This window comes from Anas acuta, chromosome 18 (genome assembly GCF_963932015.1).
Source record: "Anas acuta chromosome 18, bAnaAcu1.1, whole genome shotgun sequence".
NCBI classification, from domain to species: domain Eukaryota; kingdom Metazoa; phylum Chordata; class Aves; order Anseriformes; family Anatidae; genus Anas; species Anas acuta.
Window position 1 is genome coordinate 7,608,226 of NC_088996.1, and position 27,736 is coordinate 7,635,961.

Here is a 27,736-nt window from a genome sequence, read left to right on the forward strand (position 1 = left end):
AAAAAAACAAAACACAACCACAACTAGTGCAGCAAATAGAGCTGGTTAATATGAACTGTCTTCCAACTTCTGTGGTCCTGCATTTCCAAGCAAAAACATACAGTCTGCTCTAAAGTATAGGAGAACAAAATGTGCTAGTGTTTCTTTACTCATTACTTACCCAAGTATAGATCACTGGGACACTAAGCCCCTCTGGCACAACTTGGCCTTCATTCCTTAGAGTAATTTACATTTTTATTATGCAGCAGGGTTGGACACAGTCACAGAATCACACAATGTTACGGATTGGAAGGGACCTTGAAAGATCATCTAGTCCAATCCCCCTTCCAAAGCAGGCACATCTAGATCAGGTCATGCAGGAATGTGTCCAGGCAGGTTTTGAATGTCTCCAGAGAAGGAGACTCCACAACCCCCCTGGGCAGCCTGTTCCAGTGTTCTGTCACTCTCACTGTAAAAAGTTTCTTCTCATATTTAAGCAGAACCACCCATGTTTCAGCTTGCACCCCTTGTCCTATCATTAGATATCACTCAGAAGACCCTGTCTCTGTCCTCCTCACACTAGCCCTTTACATATTTATAAACATTAATAAGTCACCCCTCAGTCTCCTCCAAGCTAAAGAGACCTGGCTCCCTCAGCCTTTCCTCGTAAGGAGATGCTTCACTCCCTTAATCATCTTCGTGGCTCTGTGCTGGACTCTCTCAAGCAATTCCCTGTCCTTGAACTGAGGGGCCCAGAACTGGACACAATATTCCAGACGTGGTCTCACCAGGGCAGAGTAGAGGGGGAGGAGAACTTCTCTTGACCTACTAACCACGCCGCTTCTAATACACCCCAGGATGCCATTGGCCTTCTTGGCCACAAGGGCACAGTGCTGGCTTATGGTCATCCGGCTGTTTACCAGGAACCCCAGGTCCCTTTCCCCTACGCTGGTCTCCAACAGGTCAGTCCCCAACTTATACTGGTGTCTGGAGTTGTTCTTGGCCAGATGCAAGACTCTACGCTTGCCCTTGTTACATTTCATTATATACATGTATGATATGTGGATATCAGGATATTCAGGATATGTGGATTTGAGGGGGAGACATAAAACACCCTGGAGTGATTGAACTACCCAATTGTAAAGGCACTAATTGTATAAATGTTGTAGAATGAAGCTCTACTTACGGGGTTAAGCGAAAGTATCTTCTGGACTGGGGCTTGGGTAACTTCCATGTAGTTCTGACTTTGCCAAGTATCACTTAAGTTCTAATCGCATAAATTCTAATTACATGCCTGAAAAATATGATTGAAAAAATGTCCTTTTTCATGCATAATTGTCCTTGGCAATACAAACCATAATGTAAAATATTGATATTGCAGAGAAACAAACAGCTAGGAAAGCTAAGCCCCCTCAAGCAGCTGCACTAAATAGACCTGTTCCTGGAAGAAAGCCGGTTGGACCACGTAAGTACTAAGGAACATCATCCTCTCCTAAGGTTTTGCCATTAAATAAAGAGCTCAAGCAGTACCCAAGAGCTGCTCACTCTAGTGGGGATGCAGCAATGATCTGTAATGAGCACTTTTGTGTGGGAAGGGGAGGATGTTTTATGCTATTTAGCGATGGATGTTGTGTGAGCTGTAAAGAAGCAAACTGCATGGATACAATGGTGCATTAGCCTCAGCGTGCATGTGTGCTTGTGGTGTTGTCAGTGCAGGCTGTAAAGCAAAGGAGAGCTTCCCTACCCTCTGGTTCTTGCAGTACTTCATTGCCTTTCTGCCTTGCAATGCAACGGAATATTTACTTTTCACTTGTGCAAAATGTCTATGCTTTTTTGATGGATTTGTATGTAATGAATCCTGCTTATTAGCTATTCATGTTCTTTTTTTTTTTTTTTTCTCCCTTCACAAGAGCGTCCAAACAAAGAGAAAAAACCTTCCCAGGTTCAAGAACCTTTGCAGGAGGAGGCAGATAACCGTAAGTGGTGATTAACAGTGGCCTTACTTAAACATCTTGCTTAAAGTCTAAGGCTGATGGAGACAGTCTTTGTGGCAGGGTATGCTCAGGTCTTTCAATACTGTTTTATCCAGTTGCTGGTATTCATGTGGCATTCTGGCCTCTTTGGAAGATCTTCCATGTTCTCTTTTTCAACTTGATCTAAGTGTTAAGAAACTAATTCTGTCACTTCCACTGAGCTCCTGACATACAGTCCTTTCTGTTCATGAGTCCTGTGTGGAGAGCGCTCAGAGGGGTTTGCTGTGGATCACTTTACACAGTGGACGAGCAGCTCCTGGTGCTGCACCAACAATTCTGTTCTAAAAAAGAAGCAGCCTACGTGTCTCATGGGAATAGGGTGATTACCACTTCCTCTCACATGTTGTATCCTAAGGTAGAAATTAAGCTCCTTCCAGACTTATGACCCTAAGAAATAGGAGGCAAATAGTAGGTTGTGCTTCACGTGCAGCATTCCAGTATGTGTGTATTTCTGTGTGGCTTCAGCATGCTAGACTGTCAGCTTTATCTACTGCTGTGGCTTCAGAAGAGCCATGACAAGAATATTACAGTTAGCGTGGAGACAACTAACAGATAATTATTTTTTTTTTTCCAGCGGACAAAAAGTTTTCCATTTCATTTGGTAAGTTCAGACTTGAGGATACTTATTCTAGTTTTCATTGACTACTCTTAAAATGCCAAGTAGACGATCACCGGGATTGGTGTATTAGGCAAAAGTTCAGCTGCTGCCTCTAAGGAGGCTCTTCCTGGTCACTGTGAGAGCTATCAAGTACTGAAAGAAGTTGCCTGGTGGCAATGGGATTTTGACTTTACAAGACAGGGTGCAACCTGAGCTAATATTGAAGTTAGTCTTACTTGGCAGCAAGGAAGCTAGACCAGATAACTCAAGATCCACTCCAGCCTAAGTCTGTGTTAAGCATGCAAGATTTCTTCCCAAAGTGGCCAAACTCTCTTTTCTTTTGTCAATACAGGAGCACCAAACACGGGAGCACCAAGCACGGCAGCAACAACTGCAGGAGCATCAAAAGCTGCAACTGCGGCTAATACAAAAGATCTTATTAGCAGCTTTCTTCAGAAAGACAGAGAGGAGCTTTTGCAGTGTAAGATATCAACATTACACTATGTAAAGATGAACTTTCTGTGCTTATTGCACTGGTGTTATGTGACCTTTGTAGTTATTTGAAAGTTTTTGAGGGTGTTTAGTTAGCTAGGTTGCCTTTGGGGGGTTATTAACTAGTTGTTACAAGTGAAAGTTTTGGAGGATAAGGAGGAAGAAAGTTTACCTTACTAAACAGTGGTTATTTTGCCAGATGAGTAAAAATTAATATTCTGTATTCATGTATTTGCCACAGTGTAATTGAAGTTTTCTTAGTAATGACTTGGGTTTCCCCCCCAAATGACTGCGTTAGGGGAACCTAGAAATGCAATGAAACCCACTTGATTTTTCGTTGAAATGAAACGTAGGCTCTTTCACTGCCAGATCAGTAATCTCTCTGTGCTGCCAGTATACATTTGGGTGGCTAGAGAAATTTGTGGGGATGCAGGAAGGAAGGAAGGAAACCTGTCCCTCCCTGTTTTCCTGCTCTGCAACATGGAGCTGCAGTTGAACCCAGCAGCTGTTACTGCAGACCCAAGAACTGCCTACACTGCAGAGGAGAGCCGAGCAGGGAGATAAAGATGTGTAGGACATGCGTTGCCTACACAGGACTGTGTAAATAAAACTGAATTGCTCTTTACTACCTTCAACTGATTCATGTCTTTACAGATGCTGCTAACATCACCCTGGATTTCAACACAGCTCATAACAAAGTGCATCTGTCTGAGAGATACACCAAGATGTCTGTCTCAGATACCCCCCTGAATTATAACCACCACCCTCAGCGTTTCACCTATTGTTCCCAAGTGCTGGGGTTCCAGTGCTTCAAGAGAGGCATCCACTACTGGGAAGTAGAACTGCAGCAGAAAAACTTCTGTGCCATTGGCATCTGCTATGGCAGCATGGACCGGGAGGGGCCAGACAGCCGCCTGGGTAGGAACAGCAGTTCTTGGTGTATTGAGTGGTTTAATTCCAAAATTTCAGCCTGGCATAATGATGTTGAAAAGAATTTACCCAATGTGAAGGCTACCAAGATTGGCGTGCTGCTGCACTGCGAGGGAGGCTTTGTGATTTTCTTGGCTGTTGGGGAGAAGCTTAACTTGATTTATAAATTCAAAACCCAGTTTACTGAGGCACTGTACCCTGCCTTCTGGGTATTTTCAAGTGGCACTGTTCTCTCCCTCTGCCAAATGAAAAAGTAAGGTCTGATATCTTAATGTAGTTTGCCTGGGTATTTACATGCAGATAATCATTCCTTGCAGTAACTTATCTTAGTAGCTATAACATGTATTTTACAAGTTCATGAGCTATTAACTTGCCCGTCTTAGTCAAAGCAGTCTCAAAAAATGTTTTAAGGTGAAAATCAATTTTTCAGCAGTTTGGAGTATCTGGTGATTCTTTGGTCTGAATTGTTAAAACCTTTAGATAGTAATTTAGTAAAATGTTGATGATAGTAAAAAAAAAACCAACAAACACACAGTTAAAGGGTTTGCAAAAACCTTGGCTGTCCTTCCAAAAGCAGTTATCATATGATCTGCTCATAAAAGGCTGCAGTAGCTGCTGTGGCTTCTGCAGTTTCCTGTAAAGGATCCCCAGATGTAGTTTTCAAGTCTGTAATAGCCTTGAGTCTGGGTAGCAGTATATGAGAAAGAAACAAGGAATTCCTTGAGAAATTCAGGTTTCAGGCTTTGAGGTTGGTCTCAGTTTTACCTTAATTCTTTCTCTATATTCAGTCCACTGTCTGTAGTCCAGATTTACAATATACATGTTCTTAGTGTGTGATGGCCAATGAGATGCTGCAGAATGAACTATTGAAATCAGTAAATTCAGGTCTTGTGACAGCAATAAAATTAAGTATGACAAATCTCATCAGAAGGGAATGCAGATATTTTTAGAGTTGATGGATAAGAAAATGGTATCAGAATCATCAGGTAATGAATTGCTGAAGGAAGATTTCCTGCACAGTAGTAGCGTGGATCCTGTAATAATAGAGTTCGTGGGTTGAAGCAATCTGTCTCATGTTCTGACCCAGAATATGCTTCACATTGAAGGCTCTTCAGTGTTTTGTGTGTTGAGGAGTTCAGGGAGCCTATTTTTGGCTTGCATAGGAGCATAAATGTGCTGTTCACTTTAGTTTATGACAGGAGACCCTGCTTTCTTTTCCTCATTGTGAGGCAGGATATTCTCTGCTGGCATATTTTTAGTTGCTTAGTTGGTAGAGACTGGATTTCCTACAGTGTGGTTATGTTACTGGGACTCTGATTTGAGGAGCACAGTACATAGAGAATATTTCCTCTGTGTGTGAAGCCTGCACACAGGGGAGTCTTTCGAAACAGAGAGGGAATTAGCACAAAGGAGAATACACTTCAACCCCCACTGGAATGGATTTCTAATTCTCCTGGTGTTCTTTCCTTTGGGTTGTAGTATGTCTCCAGAAGTCCTCACCATGCGTAGAGGACTGTACCTCTGCATTTCTTAATTACAACTTTAAAAGAATTAGTAGGCAACCATGGTACTTGGATCTCATAGTTATTGGGCCTGTATCTTGGTAACATCTCTGGACTTACCATGCCAGCTCTAATTTCTTGGAGTAGGTCATGAAGAACAGAGAGAATTCCTGGACTCTGATAGGACTGAGTAATAAAACACAAAGCTACAGCTGACAGCTTGAAAGGGAATTGTTGGAATGCTCAAAGGAATCTCTGACTACATTCCATATTGATTGAAGTGGGAGACTTATAGGGATTTAGGCTTTGGTGTCTCCGTTTACTTGGTTTGTAAACTCTCAGTACATTGTCACAGGTAGCCCAAGTCCAATAGGATGTGTCTATCTGTTTGGCCAGAATGGGATATGGAATTTTTGCTGGATCTAAAAGTGCAATGGCTGTCTTTGGAGTGGTTGTCCTGCCTCAAGGGTCCATGCCTTCCAAAGCACAGTCAGCACTAAAACTGTCAAATTAAGCAAAACATTTTGAAAGGTGAGGAAGGAGGATGTGTCCTGTTTGAAGCAAAAAGTACACTGAAATATTTTTTCTGCAGTTCCAGTTTGTCAGCTGTGGGGACATGAGCAGTTTGGTCTGAGAAATCTTGTCCCTTTGGCTTCCTAACCATAGCATAGGGCTGCAGACCCACTCAGTGGGGTGCTGAAAGTGTACGACATCCCCCCTTCATGGCTCTTCACTTCTCAAAGTGCCCCAGCAACTTGTGCAGTGGAGAAACTCCACCTCTTCTCGTCTTCTGTTGCTTGCTCTTTGACTTTCAAAGGGGTGTCAGAGTTAACCTTTAAAGTCTTTGGGCTTCTTTAGACATAGTATGGAGTGACACTCAACAGATGGACTTAATGATCTCAGAGGTCTTTTCCAACCTAAATGATTCTATGATTCTGTGTTCAAGCTAACGAGAGAAGAGTTCTTACTCTGCCACACTGGATAAGGGTAGATTCTTTAAATGTGACATGGGTATGTAACACGTTAAGACGTGTTCTGGTTTACTATGGGCAGTGAAACAAGCCTGCCCCTGCACTAGTGATTCCTGTTTGGTTTTGTGCTTTGAATGAATTAAAATAGTAGAATGAGGGTCAGTTAATTTAGAACAAAATGAGAAATGCACAGTTGAGTTGTCACACTTCTGAAAACCGGTATTTCACTTAGTTTCAGAGAATATATCCTTTGCATATATAAAAATGGTGGGGGCAGATGTATCATTAGAATAAATTATCAGTTACAGCATGACAAATAACAACTAAAGTTTTTACTCATCCAGTAAGAGTATCAAAGCTGTACTGGTTTGTAAATGAAATGTAGACACGAGCATAAATTTCAATTACACTTCTCGTTTTATTACTGCAAAGAAATTGATTATCCAGTATAGGAAGAGAACTAATTCTGGTGTTAATAAAGCCATGAGTATGTGGAATGATTTGCATATTAATGTGTAAGTGATGGTAACTGGATAAATGCTTGCCCACTGAATGCCCTAATCTGCATTAATCTCTTCTTCCATTAAATAAATCAGTAAAATACTGTAGTTAGAAAAATAAATGCTTATGTAAGTACAAACCTGATGATTGTACTGGTATCAGCTATGTGCTTCAGTATGTACGTTATATGCTATTTGATATAGATGTTTCAGCTAGACAGCCTTGTCAGGGCAGTAGACATGGATTTTATGCCATCTGCTTTACTGTTGTACCTACAAATTTTCGAGAAGATGATTTCTGATCTTTTAAATTTTCAAGTGAATGAAATGATATTTTGAATTCAATAAATATTCTTGGTAAACTCTAACTCGAGGTATTTTGTTCAGTGCTCAAAGTTGAAGTAAGCAGTAAGGGAGGCAGAAATAGATGCTATCATATGCAAAAGGAGACCAGTTATTTGTACAACTCACTAAGTTAGACAAGAAGTGGGGAAGAGAGAAAAGGACAAGAGCTGCATGTGCTGTGGTGTCCTCTGGATTGAGACACGTGCCTGAACTATCTCTGTCTCCATCTAAGCTACACACCCTTTACTAGTAATGGTTTATTCTAGCTGAGGATGAGATGAACATCCCCTCCAACAACCGCACCTGTGGAGACCTTTTCAGGTAAGCAAAAATGCCACTAGTTGGAAGATAACAATTAAGAACTAAGTGTGTGTAGCGGGATTGTTTAAAAAAACCCTTAGATGATCTCTAGTATTTTCTTGCTCAAGTGATGCCTGGAAGTGGCAATGGGTGATGATTCAGGTTGGGTATCAGAAGAAGGTTCTTTGCTGAGAAGGCTGTTGGGCACTAGAATGGGCTCCTCAGGGCAGGGGTTGTGGCCCTAAGCCTGCCAGAGTTCAAGAAGCATCTGGACAATGCTCTCAGACACAGGGGCTGATTTTTGGGTGGTCCTGTGTGGAGCCAGGAGCTGGACTCAGAGTGATTCTTAAGGGTCCCTTCCAAATCAGGATATTCTGAGACTCCTAATAGCAGTCAGCAAGGTCACACTAAAGGGCTTGTGGCTTGCAATCTGCCTCCCCCTGGGACCAGTGGAAAGCAGACAGCTCAATAAAGTTTTTAAAATCAGCTAAAACAAAGGCTCCTGTAAAACAAGGTACAAATTGACTTTGCCACTTTTCTCTGAATGAGTGTAGCTGATGAAGGTTTCTGGGAATAAATTCTCTGAAGAGTTCCTAGAGAGTCAGTTATGATATTGCTGGATCAGGAGAGGCAGACAGTGGAATGCTGTAATTCACATTAATAACTAAGGAAAAATACAATCCTCACCTTCCCTTCACTAACTACTTGTCCTGTGATGTTCTTGGGATTAAGAGGTCAATTAGGTCTGCCACAGTTTGGCCTAAGCTTCCAAAGCTTACACAATTCCAATACAAATAAAGTATCTTGCTCCCATGTAAACGTGACTGACAACAGCCTGGCTCTGGAACACGTACTGAACGTGGAGAAGCCAGCATGCACCTTACTCATAAACAGTCTGTTCTCCTATATAGTATCATGTTCTCTTCATTTAGCTTTATGACTTTTTCATAGTAAAAAGAACACTGGAAGGGGACTGCAAATTATCTGGGAACACACATGAACACATCTATCAAGACATTTCTTAATGCTTGTTTCTCTTCCTACATTAAAATAGGACTGGGCTACTGTTCAACTGACTGCTTCCATGCCCAGTTCTGACTCCCTCCCATCTATTCTCACCCCTTCCTGATCCCCTCTCAATGGAGGGGCTGCTACTTCTCAAATAATGTCATTTAAAAACATGTCATGGTGTGGTCATTTTATGACTCCTATTCAAAGTTCATGTCATTTAGACTTTCATTGGCAGCAATTTTGTCCCATTAAAAAGTTCAAGACAGCAATTTGTGAATCTTGCTCAGCCATGTAGAACCGAGGAAAAAAAGTAGTTATTTCAAAAGTCAATTAATTGTGGTCTGTCAGAGTGCTTCTCATTCAGTTTTTTCCAGGCCTTGTCACAGGCTCACATCTGTCAGCCCTGTGTTTCCCAGGCTGCTATCAGATGCCGTTACATTGAAAATAATGGGCTTATTCACACCATTTACTGGACTTCACGTGGTAGACACATTTGTATATCATTTTACGGTGTAACAATGCCATTTACATAAAATATAGGCAATTATGTGAGCCTGGCCAAAGCACTAAGCAAGGGCGGGAGGAGAGACCATTAAAATAATAAAAGCTAATTGAAAAGAGGCAGATAATTTAGGTGAAAATACCATCGTGAGCAATTATTGATCCTAAGTTAGTTCAACAGAACTTTAAGGATCCAAGTCCAAGTATTATAGATCCAAGTATTTTGGATGTGTTTGAAAACATTAAGAAGTTTAATACACAATGTAAAAAATAAGTTGTATTTTTTTAGAGTACCAACACTCTATTTCAAAAATCTAGTAGTTCTTCGTGAAGGAAGGAAAGTCTTTTTTCTGCCTTAGGGGCAGTTTTTCCCCCAGTTTAGAAGCAGCTTCCAGATTTGTCTGTAAAGGATTGTTGTGTCCTAGGAACCTGATCAGGAATAGCACTGTTGCAAAAATAATCTAGTAGTCAAGTCATACATTCATTTTACATGAAACTGATACTCAGGCAGTTTAACAATCCTTAATCTTGGCACTGTTATTGGTAATGAAGTTATAATTTGGCTGCAAATTCTCAAAGTCACAGTGAAGAGGGCTGCTGCTCTATGGCATGCTGCAATGACAGGTTTGATGGCATACCTGGAGTCCCCTTATTCCTTGTTGGCCCCTGATTCATTTCAGGTACTTGTCTCTGTACTAATTCCTTGAAGACAGAGCTATGGCTTTCTCAGACACTAAGAGAATTATATATCCTGAGGCAAAATTATAAATATGGTATGACTATTAATTACAAGAGCGTTTACTATGTATCTCCGACGTATCGCTGCACTGTAGCAAAGCCAAAACACATCACTTTGGAATAAAAAAAAGTGTTTAGAAAAAAAGTACTCTCGAATCTGATTCTTCACGAGTATTTTGGAAGCCTTGCTAAATTTCAGCAGAATGGGATTAGAACCATTAAAAAGCGGGAAAAGATGGAATCTTGATAAAGGTCAGAAAAAGAGTAAAAAAAAAATACTCCTCTTCCATGCTGACGTTAAGCCTAAAGATCTCAGTGGAGAACGAGCTCTGAAGGGAGGTGCTAAAACCTAGGATGTCAGAGAGAAAACACATGCTGCTTTCTCAAAGCCATTTTCACTGTCCAGCTGCGAACAAGTGCTAGTGATTCTGAACTGAGTTAATTCTGCAACGTGTTCAGGAGTGCCTCCCTTAATCCTTCTCATCCCTAGCCATCTAAAACTGCTTTAAAATACGGACTCTCACTGACAATGGAAGGCATTAGGTATGTGAGTCAGGCAAAGCTCAGCATAAACCCAGATTTCAACCCAGAACTTTGACATGCAGCTCCTGGGCCTTCTCACTACAACTCCCCACCCCTCTGAAAGCCACAGCTTTGCCATTTCACTGTGACATTTTACTTTGTTACACCAACAGGGTTCTTACACTTCTGTTTGAGACAAGCTGAGTTTACAGTTCAGCTAAAAATATTGAAACGTTTACCTTTAAAGTACTAATAGAATTGGAGAAAGGGAGTGAATGAGTCACTGCTCTAACAAAGAGTATGAGCCTGTAGTCATGCAATTAATTTCCTACAGAACAGTGTGTTGAAAATTCAGTGCACTTGAAACTATGCAGAAAATGCAAAGGTAGACATAAGGGAAAGACCTGCTGCATTCAAAAAGGGCCAAATTCACTTGGGTGTAAGCCAGCCAAGCCATGTTCAAATCAGACGAGAAAACTTAGCCCCCACTATCTATTCACAAACTTCTACTTCATAGTGTTGGTCCAGTCATTCACCCACTCATTAGAGATTCTTACAGCTCTTTTTTGTCTTTCAATGAAGTGAGGAAACATCCTGTCTATCTTTTGATTCTTGATCTACACATCAGGCACGAATCCAGCAAAGAACAAATGATTAAGTGCATAAAGACCCCACTGCTTTATGAAATGTTACAGAGCAGAAGGATTATGGAAAAGGCTTCACTTGCTTCCTGGAAGAGGCCGAAAGACTTAAGCTTGCAATGCTAAGGGGGAAAATGTTCAACCGGCTTTCCTCAATAAAAATATTTAATTGGGTTAAATTTAACCACAGTAAAGAAAGAACATCACGTGTTTGCTTGCAGTTGCTCACAAATGGGTTGAGTATAACTTACCCCCCTTCCCCATAGTCCATCTAGCTCAGATCACAGGGCTTGCACTAATGAGAGCAGGCACCCAAATCCCACCAATAATTGCCTTGTGCTGCCTCAGCCCTCCACTTGTGAAACAAGTGATATTATTTCACTTCAGATCCAATTCTCATTCACCTCTAGTTGGAGAAACTGATCCCTAAAGCTCAAAAGAAACAGTTGTATTAGGCTTCTGGCACCCTTACTTTGTTTTTAGGCATTCCCTTATTCCCTGAAGGTTCCCTATGCCCTTGTAATGCTGCCCGGCCTTTGTTTACCCACCACCAACGCAGCCATAATGTCAGAAAACCACAGGAAAGGAAGGTTTCCATTCTTTACTGTTAGGGATCCCTGGTTATATTCACTTATTTTTAAAACTCTCTGCTGGGTGCCGTACAGACTGCTTGCATAATTTGTTTTCTTTCACTCTTTCCAACTTCTTGCTGCCTGATAAGACCATAATGCATACAGAACTGCAACTGTTGGCTCCTGTTATACACAAGCTAACTTGACAAGGAAGAGTATTCCCTTTACCTTTCATTCTCCTACACCTAAGAAACTGTAGCTAGAAACTGTAACACAGGATGCAAGGGAAACAAACATTGCCTGCTGCCCTGTGTAACTAAGAAACTGCACTGTATTACCTTAGGCTGACAGTTTAAACCACCAGGAGACAAAATTAAAATGTCCTGCTTGTTGTTACAGCTCCTTGTTCCAATAATGGTTGCCCATCCTGTCTAAGGATAATAATCTTAATAAAGTTACTGAAATTAAGTAGTGTGTAACCTGATCTTATATTGCTCTTCAAATACATCCCTGCTCTTCCACTGATTCTGATTTTCCATCTTTTCCAGCTTTATCCCACTGTTACTCATGCCTATTATCTTGACATACTGTCTTGAAGTTGGAAGAAATTTGGACCTAGGGTAAAGAACTGAAGCACTATGGATTTTATGAGTGTTGGCACTCCATATATCACAGAAATTCTCTCTTAAATATGCATATACTTGTTCATCTTTCTAACTGCGTTTTTGTCTGGTCTTTGCTTCCGAATCTTTTCCTATAGAGAAAAACATTTGGCTCCCTCGATGGACTATTTTCCAAGAATGGTCTGAGCACTCTGAAGTAACTTTCACCTAGTTTCCTTTTTTTTTTTTTTTTCCTCAGCTCTTCTCTTTCACTTTCCTATCTATTGTTTGTTTTCCCATTTGCTAGCAAAGTGTTAAGGAAGGCCCCTAGGGGAAGAACAATGCGATGCTTTTACTTTCTTCTTTGTTCCTTCAGAGTATTTGTTTAAAATCTGAAACAAATTCAAACTAAAAGATTTTCCCCTGCCAAAGCTTTTTGTCCCAGCACTTGGAAACATTTGGGTACCTCTCTACATGTTACTGGTGTCACAACAGCGATCTCAACTCCATGCAATGTATGGAGACTACAGTGAAACAGAATTAATATATTCAACATCCACAAGCTCTAGTAATCTCTTCATTATGGATCACCGATTGCAGGAATTTCATGTTACTCATTACAATGCAGACAAGCCTGCATAGCTGTGGATTAAATCACTGGATCACATGCACTTCAGAAGTATGTATCTTGTATGATATTTCATATCACACTGGGTTATTTCAGGTTTTCAACCAATTGTTAACTGAAGTACCTATTTGTTGGAAAAAGAACACATTGTTTCAAAGGGACAATGCTCCATGAAAGCTAATATTAATTATAGCATTGATGCCATTGAAAAATCACTAAGGACCCTTTAAAATGAAAAAAAAAAAAAAAAAAAAAACAACACACAACAAAAACCACCACAACACACACGTTTGCTATGTACAAATATAGCAAATATACAAAACAAGAAATGCAGTACCTCTAATCTATAGTAGTTCCTCTAATCTATACCAAGACAGAGATATCTCTCACATTTTCTCTCACATCTACAGTGCAAATACCAAAGAGTACCCCATTTAAAATCTCAGATGTAACAGTGATCTCCAGCTCTCAAAAGCCATGTACTTGGATACCCCTGTATATCCTCTAATACTTTCCAAGAGCCAATTCTCTTAGCTCTTTCCTATTGTGCACTCAACAATAACTAGAGCTAGCTGTAGATCCAGTACTATGAAAACCTACTATTACATTCCAATGCAGACAATGCTACGACCTAAACTTCTGATTATTTCAATGCATTTCTCTAAGAGCTTTCCTCATCTGGTAATACCAGTTCATATGAGCTTAGTGCTGTATCTCTCATTTGTCATGTGGAACAAAATCAGATACTATCAATTATGCTGAAATCAACAGAGAACTGTGGAATTACATCAGCTGTGATCCTGCTCCAGAGGGTTAGTTAATATTTCTACTGACATACAGAAGGTGAAAAAAATGGCAAACCTACCAATTGTTTGAGGGTTTAGTAACAAATGCTAACTATGGTTTTAGCTATAATCATAGGAATGTGGAATGATGAAGTGGTGAGATGCCCAGAAATGATCTCGTAGTTAAGAAGATAAATAGGAATCAAATGGAAGGGAAATCAACTGGAGATGGGTGAAGAGAGGAAAAAAAAATAGAGAAAAAGCACATAGTAAGTGCCCAGAGTAAAGATGGAGAGAATATCTTAATACTGAGCACTAGCTGCCTTCTAACTACAAAACAAAGATAACCTTTTCAAAATTCACAGTTATTTTTTGAGGCAAAGAAGATTTGAAGAGGGAGAAAGTAATGCAACCCAGTTTATGGATTAGTGGTCAAAGTTTACAGGGCTCACAGAGCCATTATCTCCAAGAAATTCTCCAGGCTCCTGTTTTGGTGAAATTGTTAGTTTTAGCCCTTGGTTTTAATGCTGTTTCAGATTCAGTATCTGAAAACAGGGCTGAACTTTTTCAACTCTCACGTCCTGTGTTACTCCTGTCAATTGAGCTGAAACTCGCATGGGTTGGCTCTTCTTTCTCTGGCAGCATGGTAAATGAAACTGAAATCTTTAAACCGAGGAGCACAGCCCAACCAGGCTTCGCCAAAATGTTCATTTCCAGTGAAAAGAAAATCTCCAGTTCCCTTCTTCACCTTACACTGTAGCAGGGTTCGTATAGGGCCTCGCCATTCACCACTTGCTTCATCCTGCTGGAAAATTCTGTTTTTCTGTCTGTAGACTTTCTGGACGTTGACATCAACCTGTGACATGTGGTTCTCAGAATCGTGGGAAACATTTCGGATAGATCCTTTCACCACTAAATGTGAAGAAGACAGGAGTTGGTTATGGAGCAGCAGGTAAGTAGCTCATGTATAAGGAGCTCACTGAATGAAATAATTGGAGAAATAAATCTGTTGCATGGCTCGCACTGCAACCACCTACAGGCAGACACATTTCTGAGCATACATTGCTTCCTGTACAAAGGACAGTCCAAAGCCCGACACAAACAGTGCTATGTGCTTGTAAGCATGCTTTATAACTGCTCAAATCGACTATGCTCGCGAAGAAATGTATAACTTGTTTGATAATGCAAATCAGCAGTAAAGAATAAAAAGCACAGGAAAAGAGGTCAGCTCAGGGATTCAGTTTATGTTCCAAGTCAAAGACTGTCACAGACTAAACTCCTTCCTGTCTCCACAGGACTCTCAGTTTTCTTCTTTGACAGCAGTAAAATAAATTGATTTAAGAAGAATTAGAATATGACTCAATTGGGAAAAATAAGAGCTTGTTAAACACTTTTCATTTAAATGTTCGAGGTTTCTTCCCTCAAAAGAAAACATTATCCATCCAGAAAAAGATACTTTCAGAGTCAGTGAACAGCATGCAGAACTCTTCAAGTAACTTTATTTTAATCCCTATTTAAAATCACATAGATTCATGTACCTCTTTCTCCCAAAACAATCCCATTTGGGCTTTGGGCAACTGAGGGGTTGTCAGTGAAACTGGAACTTTGCCATACTTCTGCCACAAAACTCTTTCATTCAGGTACAGAGAACTCGACAACAGATGAAACAGAAAGAACGCATTTCTGAAATTTCCAAGACCTTCCTATCTAACTCAATTTCCAAGGGAATCCAGGATTTTGTGTAACAGATGTCTCTGCTCTCCATCTCTCTCTCTAATAATTTTTAATCAGATGCATCCAAGTCTATTGACAAGCTATAATGCACTTGTTCTTGGTGCTCCAAGTTGCTCCTGCATTGCTCAGGGCCTAGTGACAGAAGACCTCGTCCTGAGATTAACTATAAAGCCCCTATTCACTCCCAGTGTCATTTACACTTTCATTAGCAGCTATTTTCTCTAATCAAAAAAGTTGATGATAGCGATTTGTGAGCTCAGGGCAAGGAAGTCAGGCCATAAATAGAGTCAGTTCAAAGGGCTATTTCTTCTGGTCTGTTGCTGCTCTAAGTGTAAATGCTCCCCATTGTGCTCTGGGCCTCCACATCTGTCAGTCTCTGGTTTTTCAGGCAGTACAGGGGAGAGTGCCTTGCATGGGAACTGATAACTTCATCAAGTAGAAACAATGGGACAGATTGCATCAATTAATTTAGATGAAGAAAAATTACCAGCTAAGGAACACTATTTAAGGGAAGCATGCTCTATGCTCTGGTTTTGTGTTAGCACAATGATGCTGGGGTGTGAGAAAATTATCTGTAGTGTTTGAAGTACAGCAATCTTTAGGAAGAAGTAGGAAAGCAGTTGTTTCGTGTTTTCTTTTAAACACTGAAAAGAAATAAAGGAAATACAGCTACAGACTATATTTACACCTGTTCATAGGCACATTTACAGCAATACAATTGTGGCCATGTGGAGATACAGCTCTACAGCTTCATCTTTCGGACTTCTGTCTCTAAGAGGCACAAATTTTAATTTGTAAAATTATGGGAATAAAACAAATAGCAATCCACAGGGAGAAAAAAAAAAAAGATAGCGATAAGATAGCGATATTGCAATTGAAGTAAATAAAATAGGAAGAGTTTTTAATGTACCACCAAATCAGCATTTTAACTGCTTTGTTTTCTCATCAAGCCTGAAACTGAAACAGTATGTCACTGAAGGAAGTTGAAATCACCTGAAATCCTTAGCTAAACTACAAACAACTCACTACTTTTGTAGAAAGAGAACTAGGAAGTGTGCAAATTGTGAGGGAAAAGAAAGGACATATTCATCATCTGGGAAAAAATAGATTAAGGGAATAAAAAAGAATGTAAATAGGATGTATCGTTTGTGCATACGTGTGTTATCTACAGGCATGTGACTTTGTGAGAGTCAGCAGTACACTTGTGAGAATTACTTTTAGCTCAGTTTTAGATCACAACCTTTTTGCCTGCAGGAAATGAGGACCTTGAAAGGAAGCTTCTCCCTTTCAGGTTTCCTTCCCCTCCCCCAGTTCAAGTTGTTTTTCACAAAGATATTTTCCTTCTCAGATCAGGGTGCATAGTCATGTCATTACTTTAAGAAATCAATCAAATAAATCCAAATAATCAATATGTATTTATAAAGTCAGAATGACTTCTCTTTAGTCAGCTTACCAAAATCACTGCTGCAAATAGCCATAAGAAGTTCCATGTTGTCACAAGGACGGCACATAGCTTTAAAAAAAAAAAAAAAAAAAAAAAAAAAAAAAAAAAAAAGCCAGTCAGTTACGATACAATACTATGCCTCATTGCTAAAGGGTTTGACATTGACACATGAGAGGAAATGGGGCAGAGGTACTAGTTTAAACAGCATTATGATCAGACAAAACAAAATTCTTGTTACGCAAACACAACCAAAACAATGAAATAAGCACAGAGGATTTCTAATAGTCATTGAGTGACAACGTGGCCTGACAGCCTATAATCCCTTTAACAACTCATCAGACATACAAAAGATATAGCAGAAAACATGAGCACCTGGCACATTGCTACCCTCCACCATTTTTGAAACAAGGAAAAAAAATAGGCATCTATGCATGAACTGGGTCCTATGATGACTTCAAACAACACTTAGCTCCACAGTCAAGGAATACTCTGGTATCGCTTACTGAAACAACATTAGCAATCCAGCATGGATGTGGTTGAATTTTAGTTATCCATACACACATTAGATATCCTGCTTGTTATTGAAAGCTCCTGTATCAAGTATTGAACAGTCATGTGGGAATAGAAATGTTGTTTTTGCAGAGTTACATTGTTTAGAAGGAGGGAATGTGGTACTGAGATATGCTTACAGTGATAAGAAAGTTTAGCAGGCGACCTAGTAAAATGCAGACAACCAGACTCCTTAGGACAATTAGGTGAAAATCACGGTATCAAGTCAAGTCAGATAAGTGAAGAAACATTACCACTTCAAACAGTAAAAATGTCAAAAAAAATTTGAAATTTAACAGGCCGGCAACTGAAGGCCATGCATTGTTTGTGAAGCATCAGATAGATTGTGAACCTGGATTACCCACTCAGTGGGGAAACAGGGGAGGGTCCTGCCATCAAAAGGTATATAAACTGTGTTTTGGAACTAGTAGATGCGCTCTCTCCTGCTTGTGGGGCGCCCGCCATTGCAATCGCGAATAAATTACTACTTCACTGAGATCCTCGCCTGAGCCTAAGTTATTGGCTACAGAGTGTTTCTCACAATTTGGGGGCTCGTCCGGGATCCAGTCACCTACTGGGGAGCTCCACCGCCGCAGCAGCAGGAAGGCATGCCCCGCTGATTTCAGCGGTCCTGTGCATCGACGGTGGCGGTTCTGCGGAAAGCTGACAGAGGGCCCGAGACTGGTTAAAGAGGCAGGATCCGTGAAGTAGTGGGGAAAGGAAGAAGGTAGGCACTCCGGGTTTTTAAGAATCGATCCGGTAACTCTGTGCACAGACCAAGGTAAGAAATATTAAGTATTGCCTTGGGGGTCGGGTATCTGGTGTATGGTAAGCCCTTGCACGGGGAAGTGCTGGCACTACACCAGGGGAATCTGGTGTACGGTAATCCTTGCACGGGGAAGTGCTTGGAAGTACACCAGGGAATCTGGTAAACTCAGGTGTGCGGTAACGCTGGCACGGGGAAGTGCTTGGCGGTACACCCCCATCTTTCAGTACGTTGGTGTGTGGTACACTGCAGAAGGGAAATTTCTGTAGCACATACGGGCGAGGGTTAGGAAAAATGGGAAGATATGAGTTCCAGGGGACAGGGAGATATCCCTGGGGGAGTGCCTACTAATAGTTCTTCCTGAAGAATTATAAGAGATTGGAAACATAATCCCAAAATTAGAGGGATTGTAAAAGAAAAATAATTAAAAAAAAAAAAGTTAAATATTGTGTATCAGTCTGGACAAAAGAACCAATTAAGGAAACAGCAGTATTTTGGCCAAAATACGGGTCTGATGAAAATTCAGGCTTTAAATTTATGTGTAAACAAGAAGATTCCTTTTTCAGAGAAGGAGCCAAGTTATGCTCCCTATAATCTTAATATTGAACTGGTGGCAGCAGCAGTCACTCCAGGAAGGGAGACAGGGACTGTAATTAACACTGTCCCTAAAAAAGTATCGTACCCTAGGCTCCGGCAAGAATTAGAACAAGGTAGAAGATATACTGAGAATTTTGCCTTCCCTGATACTAACAGTATTAACACTAACTGTGTATCCTCTTAGGTGAACTACCCCCCCCTCCTTACCAGCAGAGAGGTTAGGACTTTTAAGAAGGAGAGGAAGTCTTTATTTGAGGACCCCGACAGCCTAGTTGAACAATTAGACCAGTTCCTACGACCTGATTTATACTCTTGGGGGAGGGAATTATGTCTATAAGTATGTTGTTTACAGGGAAAGAAATGGGAATGATCAGGAGGAGAGCTGCTATACAAGAATGGGAAAGAGCTCATCCTCCAGGACCAGGGGTAATACCGGCAGGGCAGAAATACCCACTTGCCAATCCTGGCTGGAATAATAATAGTGTGCAACACAGAAATCATATGAGAGACTTGGGGTCAGAATGAGAAAGTACTTGGGGATAAGACCTGAGGACCCAGTAACCCAAGGGCTCTTGAAAGTTCATTGTGTGATTAAAGCCTGGCAAAATACGCAGAAAATGATTCAGAAGGTGGGGGGATGTAGTGAACAGTCACTGGGGGACCCTCCTGCGGGAGGCCTGGGAGGTGTGTGTCCAAAGGGGAGATAAGAAGGAAAAAAAAAAAAAAGAGCGAAACTAATGGTATTGACAGTGCAGCGGGTAGTGAGGCAGAGGGTTGGAGAAAGAGGAAGAAAATCTTCAGGGAGAGTCAGGGCCAGGATGGAAAGGAGAGGAAGAGAGATGAAGGAATGGCAGGCAAAGAAGGCTGCCTGTGTTGTGGCCTGAGTCCTAGCAGGGACAGGCCTTGATAAGATGTTTTAAGTGTGGCCAGGCTGGCCACTTCGAATAGGAATATGTGGAGTGGAAGAAGGAGGGAAGAAGGAAAATGGGATGAAATATGCTATATTGATATGTTGTTTATCTTGGAGGGAAAAAGTATGGAATTAAGTTGGACCCTGACTGAGCCTTTGGTGCTGGTATTAAAGTACAGGCTGGAGAAAGATAAAGGAAGTGTTAAAAGGGTTGCTGAAGGGGTTAAAGGTGTGGCATGTAGTATTTAACAGAGCTGTTTGAAGTTGAATGAGCAGGGAAAGGGGATGTAGGCATTATCTAAGTAACAGTCTAGAAGTTTTGGTATATTTGCATATTTGCTGTGGTGTTTGGTCAGTTTCCCAAGCATCGGGGAGGGGGACGGTGGGGGGGAACAGCCTGCTCCACCAGGAGCCTCTCCAGCGGCCGCAGGGGGGCTTCGGCTCCAGCGCCTGGAGCGCCTCCTCCCCCTCCTTCTGCACTGACTTTGGTGCCTGCGGGGGGGGGTTTCTCGCTCTCCCAACTGCTGTTGAGCAGCAGGTTTTTGTTTGTTTGTTTGTTTGTTTGTTTTTGTGGATGTGCTCTCACAGAGGCACGGCCTGTATTGCTCATGGCTTGGCTCTGGGCAGCAGTGGGCCCCTTTAGGGCCAGATGAAATTGTCCCTTATGTGCCACGGGGAGGCTTCTGTTTTTTTTTTTTTTTTTCCTCACAGGGGCTGCCACTGCAGTTTCCTACCCCCCCCACTCACAGCCCCCGAACCTTGCCATCAAACCCAATACACTGGGGAGCAGCTAGGTCATTACTGACTTGTAAAGTATCAGGGATTAAATTAACTAATGAAACCCTAAAAAGTGATGGGGGTAGAAGGGGCTGGGATAACAGTGCCACTTTTGGGGGATACCAAGCTGAGACCAGGGGATAAAATGATCACTGGGTAATTATTGTATGTACCCAAGGCAGGGACTAACTTGTTGAGAAGGGATTTGATGATTAAATTGGGCATTCAAATAGTAAATTGTTAGACTGGAATAACAGTGTTATTAATGGAGTGCTCTCAGGCCCTGAGAGCAAACATACATGTATATTCACCTCTGACTGGAAAGACCCTGAAATGGGGGCGGAAGCAACAATATAGGTGGACAATTTTACCCCAAGGGTTTACTGGGCCACCTATCTATTTGGTTAAGTTCTAAAAAAGATTTTGGAGCAATTACAACCTCCCAAGGGGGTATTAATGTTAACAAATATATGGATCGTTTTCTATTGTCAGGACAGGAGAAAAGAGTTGTGAAGAAAGCTACTAACAAGCTATTCAACTTTCTGGGAAAGCAGGGCTTGGGAGTATTAAAAAAAAATAAATAAATTACAATATGGAGAAAGAGAAGTCAGGTATTTAAGGCATCTAATGTCTGAAGGAAAACAAAGAATAAATGCAGAGAGGATTCAAAGAATTGTTGAAAATTAAGAAAGAACTAAAAAGTTTTAAAAGAAAGATTTTTTTTAAGAAATCAGGAGCCATGAAGTCTGAAGGAAAATGGATACTCCCTAATGGGAGAGAAATGCTGAATAAAGTGATAATGAGGCAAATATTAACTGTTTTACATCAGAAGAGTCATTGGGAGGTGCAAGCAATATGTGATAAGAAAGTATGTCTGTGTAGGAATATACACTTTAGGGAAGCACATATGTAGAGGATGTACCATATGTCAAAAGGTAAATAAAAAGGTCTTCTGTAACCCATCTAGAGGGGGACGGGAGCCAGGGGTTTGACCTTTCCAAAGTATACAGGTAAACTTTACTGAGTTACTTGTTTGTCCTAATTGACCACGTGACTGGATGGGTGTAAAGCTTTACTGCAAGGGTTAAAGCAGGCCTTAGAGATTGAGTGGGATTTTCACAGCCCCTGGTACCCCTCCTCTTCTGGGAAGGTGGAGCGAATGAATCAGACATTAAAGAAGCAATTAACTAAACTAGTGTTAGAAACCCAACTTCCTTGGGTAAAATGCTTACTCCTACAGGTTTAAACAGCACCAAGAAAGGATATAGGAATTTCACCATATGAGATGCTGTTCAGATTGCCCTATCTGGGCAGAAGGGATGAGATACAATTTAAAACAAGAGAGTTTTCTTAAGAACTGTATTCTGGGTTTGTCCTCTTCTTTGTCATTTCTCAGGACCTGTGGGTTGTTGGCTCAAACCCCACCTTTGGAATTCCCCATTCACCACCATCACCCAGGAAACCGGGTCCTGATTTGGACCTGGAAAGAGTCAACTCCGGCCTGAATGGGAAGGACAATTACTAACCACTGAAACAGCCATAAGAACTGCGGAAAAAGGTTGGACTCACTATACTCGAGTGAAGGCATCCGTCGACGCTAGTACCTGGGAAGCTGTTCCTACAAAAGACTTGTTGGAAGTTGAAATTGAATAGAAAAATCTCATAGTGGACTCTGAGCAGGATAAGAGCTTACAATTGTAAACTAACCTTTATTTTCACAGGTAACTAACGACTGCGACTTGTGATTGAAAGAAAGAACAGACCTATAGCGAAATGCAGTGCTCCCAAGGGGGGGGTTGTTATAGTAGTAGTGTACATCTTATTTTTTTGTATCGATAATTATTTGGAAACCTAAGGTTTAAAAATAATGACAGGGAAAAATTGATTACTAATTTTGTTTTTAGTGATTCTAGGCCTCAGAGAAGGCCTTGGTCAATTGGCAACTTGCAAAAGGCATGACCAGATAATAGCAAAAACGGGATACCCCATCAAAATATGGGTGACTGTGACAGAGGGTTATGTACCACATTCTGTCACGTTTGATGTTTGTGAGGTGTTAGCTTGTGGAGATCTAAATGCCCAACGACAATTGAGCAGAGAGAACAAATAACTGGGAGAGACCCAACAGCCAGATTGAGAATAGCTGTATGGAAACAATCCTCTATTGCCATCAGAGAAAGGGAGAAACTCAAGGAGAAAACAGGAGAGAAAACAGGAAGCCCTCTGAAATGTGTCAGTTCAAACAAGGTATGGGGATGTGAATGCCTGGATAGAATGGGTCAAATATACCGTCCAGAGTCTCAACCGTAGCTACTGCTATGCTTGTGCCTCGGGATGACCGATTGCCCAGATAGTGCCTTTCCCATGGGGGTGGACCAAAGACTCCCAAGGGATGCGATGTATGATTGCATTGTACCAAGAAAAGACTGCCTGGGGAAATGAGGCCTGTAAGTCTCTCTTTGCTGTTCCTTGCATGATAACAGTATCACGGTTCCCCCTGCATTCTCTACAGCTATAGGTAACCATACAGCTTGCCTCTCATGGCAGGGTGTGAGTGCTACCTGGCATCTACGAGAATTTGCCTTGTGCTACCAAGGACTTGATGGGAAACTGCTCAAGACTAGAGATCCCCAGGGCAGATCTCTAGTGGTACGGTGGAGGGAAGATCTTACGGTCCACCCTACCATCTAATTGGGAAGGCACTTGTGCACTTGTTCAATTAGCTATACCCTTCACCCTGGCATTTGAAAGAGAAACATCACAAATACCCAGAGGAAGTAAAAGAGGCTTAGGAATATCATTTGATGATAGAGTATACATAGATTCTATTGGGGTACCTAGAGGAGTTGCAGATGAACATAAAGCCAGAAATCAAATTGCTGCAGGGTTTGAGTCACTGTTCTGGTGGGTAACAATCAATAAAAATGTGGATTGGATTAATTATTTCTATTATAATCAGCGGAGATTCATCAATTATACCAAGGATGCGATGAGAGGAATCGCTGAACAACTAGATGCCATCAGCAAAATGGCTTGGGAAAACAGGATAGCATTAGATATGATGCTCGCAGAGGAAGGAGGTGTGTTTGTGTGTGTGTAATACTGAGCAACCATTGTTGCAATCTTATACCCAACAATAGTGTCCCAGATGGCTCGGTAACAAGAGCATTGCAAGGGCTTACCACCCTTGCCAGTGAATTGGCAGAAAAAAAAAAAAAATAAAATAAAAAAAAAATAGGCATATTTGCAACATTGATCGTAGTTGTAGGAGTTTTGACAGCCATTGGTTGCTGCATTATCCTCTGTGTAAGAGGACTAGTACAGTGGTTAACTGAAACTGCACTATTGAAACAAATGACCATGGAGCTACCACCTTACTCAGATAAGGAGATAATGAGGAGATGGAAAGCAAAGAAAGCAAAAAAGAAGAAGTCTATCAAATTACACCTTAGAGAAAGGTTTTGCAAAAATCAACAGTTTATAAAAAAAAGAAAAGGGGGGAATTGTGGGAATAGAAATGTTGTTTTTGCAGAGTTACATTGTTTAGAAGGAGGGAATGTGGTACTGAGATATGCTTACAGTGATAAGAAAGTTTAGCAGGCGACCTAGTAAAATGCAGACAACCAGACTCCTTAGGACAATTAGGTGAAAATCACGGTATCAAGTCAAGTCAGATAAGTGAAGAAACATTACCACTTCAAACAGTAAAAATGTCAAAAAAAATTTGAAATTTAACAGGCCGGCAACTGAAGGCCATGCATTGTTTGTGAAGCATCAGATAGATTGTGAACCTGGATTACCCACTCAGTGGGGAAACAGGGGAGGGTCCTGCCATCAAAAGGTATATAAACTGTGTTTTGGAACTAGTAGATGCGCTCTCTCCTGCTTGTGGGGCGCCCGCCATTGCAATCGCGAATAAATTACTACTTCACTGAGATCCTCGCCTGAGCCTAAGTTATTGGCTACAGAGTGTTTCTCACAGTCAGGCCAACAAGCACTCCCTAAAATAAGTGTGTTCCTCAAGTTAATGCCACAAAGCTCTAGCAAACAGCAAAGCTATGCAAAGCAGTAGCCTGAACAGGTTAACAAAAGGGATATGACAGTCCAGAAGTGCTATGGTTGCTCTTTTATTTATTCTTTCCCTATTTTACAGGGCAGTTGCTTACTATTGTAACATGGCTTGAACGCTCCCCTTATTTATCTGGCCTTGGTTATCAGGTTTGACTTAGATATTATCTACTGGGGACAGTGAGGACACAATGGCAGCAGTACGTGGGTCCCAACCTTTCAGAACCTGAATTGAAATGAGCCCTCTTCATACATCAATGGGGGGGGGTGGGGAGGGGAGAGGGCACAGATGCACACATGCACATAAATGTTATTGAGTGCAAGATTTGTTTGTTTACGAACAGGAGCAAGAAAGAAAGGTAAATGAAATTTCAAGCAACTTAGGTGTTTTTAAAAGATTGAATTTTCAGTGACCATCTTGGGGAGACCAATTCTTAATGAATTTAAACTTCTCCTAAATATGGTATTTCGACTCCTAAACCACACAGATGCTCTTTGTGACAGTACCTCCCAGGGGCTGGAGTCACCCTGATTGCTCTGCATATATCCACAGCCAAGCTAGCTGCTAAAGGAGGGACTGAGTTTCTCTTTATAATGCAGAATTTGCTCCTGTGCCTACCGGATGCCCCTGACAATGGAAATCTGAGCACACATAGCTGGTTATACTGCACCCCTGTAACACTGTGAGCTGGCAGAAGGATTTCCCTTGCCATGACAAACCCCTTCATCCAAACCAGCTTCCATCACTATATACAGATGTGATCTTGGATCCACCCCAACAACGGAGCCCTGAAGCAGACCCTTCTCTTACCTTTGACCAGTGTCATCTTTTTGAAGTCAGGGCCAGCAGCACTCTGGTTGCCCAGCAGCTCATACTGGAAGCTGGCCGTCCGGCGGCTGATGTCCTTCTGGGGGCTGGCCTGCAGGAAGAGGGCCACTCGTTGCGGTGTGTGGGCACTGAAGCAAGACACGTGGTGGGGTCGAGTGCCTCCTGCCTCGCTTACCACCAGATGTAGCCGCCCAGCACGTTCCACGTAGATGCTGGCACCCTGGAAGTCGCTGGCTGGCTTGATGCAGACCGTGGTGTGCTGGGCACTGGACAGGTTGGGCTCCAGAACGACACGCAGGGCTCGCGCTGGGTACATCCATTCCAGGGAGCCCTCAGTGCAGCGCAGGTGGACCTGCTCCACTGCACGGGAACGGGGCTCCCAGCTCAAACCACTGCCAAGACAACACCATCAGTCCATCACTAACGATATCCACAGCACAGGTGGAATGTCCAGCAGTTACCGCCCAGAGGTAAGGGTGGTGTCTGTGCAGCTAACACCCTCCAGCTGGGCTGCCTTTCCTCCCCAGCCTCTAAGGACTTGCTGCAGGTGCAGCCGCAGTGCCACGGGACCGCTCGCACCTGGTGCTGCACCGGCTGCAGAAAGGAGCCTCAGCCCCCTATGCCCAACCACAGGTCCACACCTGGATGTTTGCAGCATCCAGAAAAATATTAAATTCCCTCCGTGAAACAGCAGCAAAAGCTTGGTGGGCGGTAGGTCTTTCTAATCTCTCTGGAAAATCCCACCTCGGGGCAGGTGAGAGCACGGACTCGCAGTAGGAGCTGCACAACTTGTGGTGTTGTGTCTGAAAATCAGATTTAAAAGCCTACATTTTAAAGTTTATTTATTTATTTATTTTTTAATGCTGCTGGCAGGAACTCATCAAGAAAAATGGTTTTATTGGAAGCAGGCTGAGCACCAAGCCGGTGCAATTTTGCTGCCTTCAGGAGAGTTACTTCTGGTTGTACCGCTCTCAAAAACCCCACCGAGCTCCAGCAGCAGCCCTGGCCGAAAGGCACCGACCACGCCAGGCGCTGTCCCCTCGGTGAGGGCTCCGCCAAGCATCCTCCTGCGGAAACGCCGGCGCTGAACCCTCCGGCGGGGCAGAGCCGAGGCTCGCAGCCGCCTCTCGCCACACGGGGCCGGGGCCGCTCCCGCTGCTGCCCCCCCGGCCCGGCCCTGAGGCGAATGGCGGGTCCCTGAGGCGAACCCCGGGGCCGCGGGCTCCCACCTGCCCTGCCCCTACCTGCCCGGCTCCTACCTGCCCCTCCAGCTGCAGTAGTCGGCGGCACCCGGCTGTTGCCCACCGGCCGCCAGCAGCACCAGCAGTAGGGCCGGGAGGAGGCCCCGCTCCGCCTCCATGGCAGCCCGGCCGGCACCCCCGGCGGACAGACGGCGCGGCCGGGCCGGGTCGGGCTCTAAGGGTGGCCGGGAGGGGACAAGGGGGGGGTCCCGGGGCCCCGCCGCCGCCCCCGGCCCCGCCGCGAGCACCCCCGAGCGGCCGCAGCGCCCCGTGCAACAAGGGCAGATTTGTCTTTCAAGTATCTTAACGCCATCAGTAACAGCTTCTGAGTGCAGTTCAGGAACAAACACAAGTCGTGTCACTGTAATCAAAGCAAACAGCGAATGATTGATGGAGATTCAAGAGTTTAACTCCTGCTTTCATTATTACTTTTCAGGGGTCCGCGCACAAGAAAGGGTGAGGGCCTGCGATTATCATACTAAAAGGCAAGCCGGGCCTGCCAGTAATTAGATTTCTATATGCATTGCACTTTCCATATTTTCAATGAACGACATGGGGAGCTGCTCTTTTGCAGGTCTGAGAGACCGAGGCTCTTTTCTGCGGCTCTTCAGCATGGAATCGGGATTTTGCAGCAGGGCCGCGACAATGGGCCCCAGCGCTGCTGGGTGGCACAGGCGAAGATCCGTGCAGCATTGTCACCGGGGCTGCATGGCCATCTGTTACCTTGTGGTGAGCAGCATGCTCTCACATTGCCCCCAGCCGCTCCAGGAAACAGAGGCAGAGTTTGTACCTTCACAGCTCTGCACTTACGGCTTTTCCTTAACAGGAAGACATAGATATCCTGAAAAAACAGTTTTAGCCCTCAAATGCTGAAAGCTAGACTACTTGAACGTTGTTTGGACCCTCACACAACCACTTTACTTTTCATTATCAAGTATTTTACAGTTTTATTTTTATTTATCACAGAGCAGATAACCTCAGCCTTGACTTGCACTTCTCTAACACCCCGCAGCTCCCCACACCTACCTGTGGTGTGACTCGTTACACTTCAGGCAAAACTGGCTCAATCTGGTGCTGTGCACAGTTCAATCCAGCAGTTCTAAAAACATTTAAAAATGCATTAAACCTAGATCTTGTATTAACGTAAGTGTCAGTGATCCTCAGTGCTCTG

The 27,736-nt window shown here is 42.7% G+C and overlaps 2 protein-coding genes across 6 annotated transcripts in view; one reads left to right on the forward strand and one right to left on the reverse strand.

Annotated features, from left to right (window-relative positions):
• The window catches only part of TRIM25 (tripartite motif containing 25), an 11,073-nt gene extending 3,700 nt beyond the window's left edge, over positions 1–7,373 (forward strand). The window contains exons 5-10 of one of the 3 annotated variants that reach the window (XM_068655373.1): positions 837–941; positions 1,361–1,444; positions 1,890–1,955; positions 2,587–2,613; positions 2,963–3,091; positions 3,757–7,373. In XM_068655373.1, the coding sequence (XP_068511474.1) occupies positions 837–941; positions 1,361–1,444; positions 1,890–1,955; positions 2,587–2,613; positions 2,963–3,091; positions 3,757–4,289 (944 nt within the window). In that variant the 3' untranslated portion in view covers positions 4,290–7,373. The remainder of the gene's footprint in view (positions 1–836; positions 942–1,360; positions 1,445–1,889; positions 1,956–2,586; positions 2,614–2,962; positions 3,092–3,756) is intronic. The other 2 variants (XM_068655374.1, XM_068655375.1) reach the window with 2 other exon arrangements.
• Positions 7,374–12,469: 5,096 nt separating this feature from the next.
• On the reverse strand, positions 12,470–27,731 carry LOC137841911 (meteorin-like protein). 3 transcript variants are annotated; one of them, XM_068655383.1, is made up of 5 exons: positions 26,584–26,803; positions 25,500–25,716; positions 25,307–25,415; positions 16,838–16,897; positions 12,470–14,562 (listed from the first exon to the last, which is right to left on the reverse strand). In XM_068655383.1, exons 1-5 carry the CDS (start codon positions 26,682–26,684, stop codon positions 14,246–14,248), a joined length of 804 nt encoding a protein of 267 aa, XP_068511484.1. In that variant the 5' UTR covers positions 26,685–26,803; the 3' UTR covers positions 12,470–14,245. The 3 variants fall into 3 exon arrangements, with proteins under 3 accessions (XP_068511484.1, XP_068511485.1, XP_068511483.1); XM_068655384.1 differs by lacking the exon at positions 26,584–26,803 and adding an exon at positions 27,592–27,731 and having other exon boundaries at positions 25,307–25,716; XM_068655382.1 differs by having other exon boundaries at positions 25,307–25,716.
• Positions 27,732–27,736: the final 5 nt, after the last annotated feature.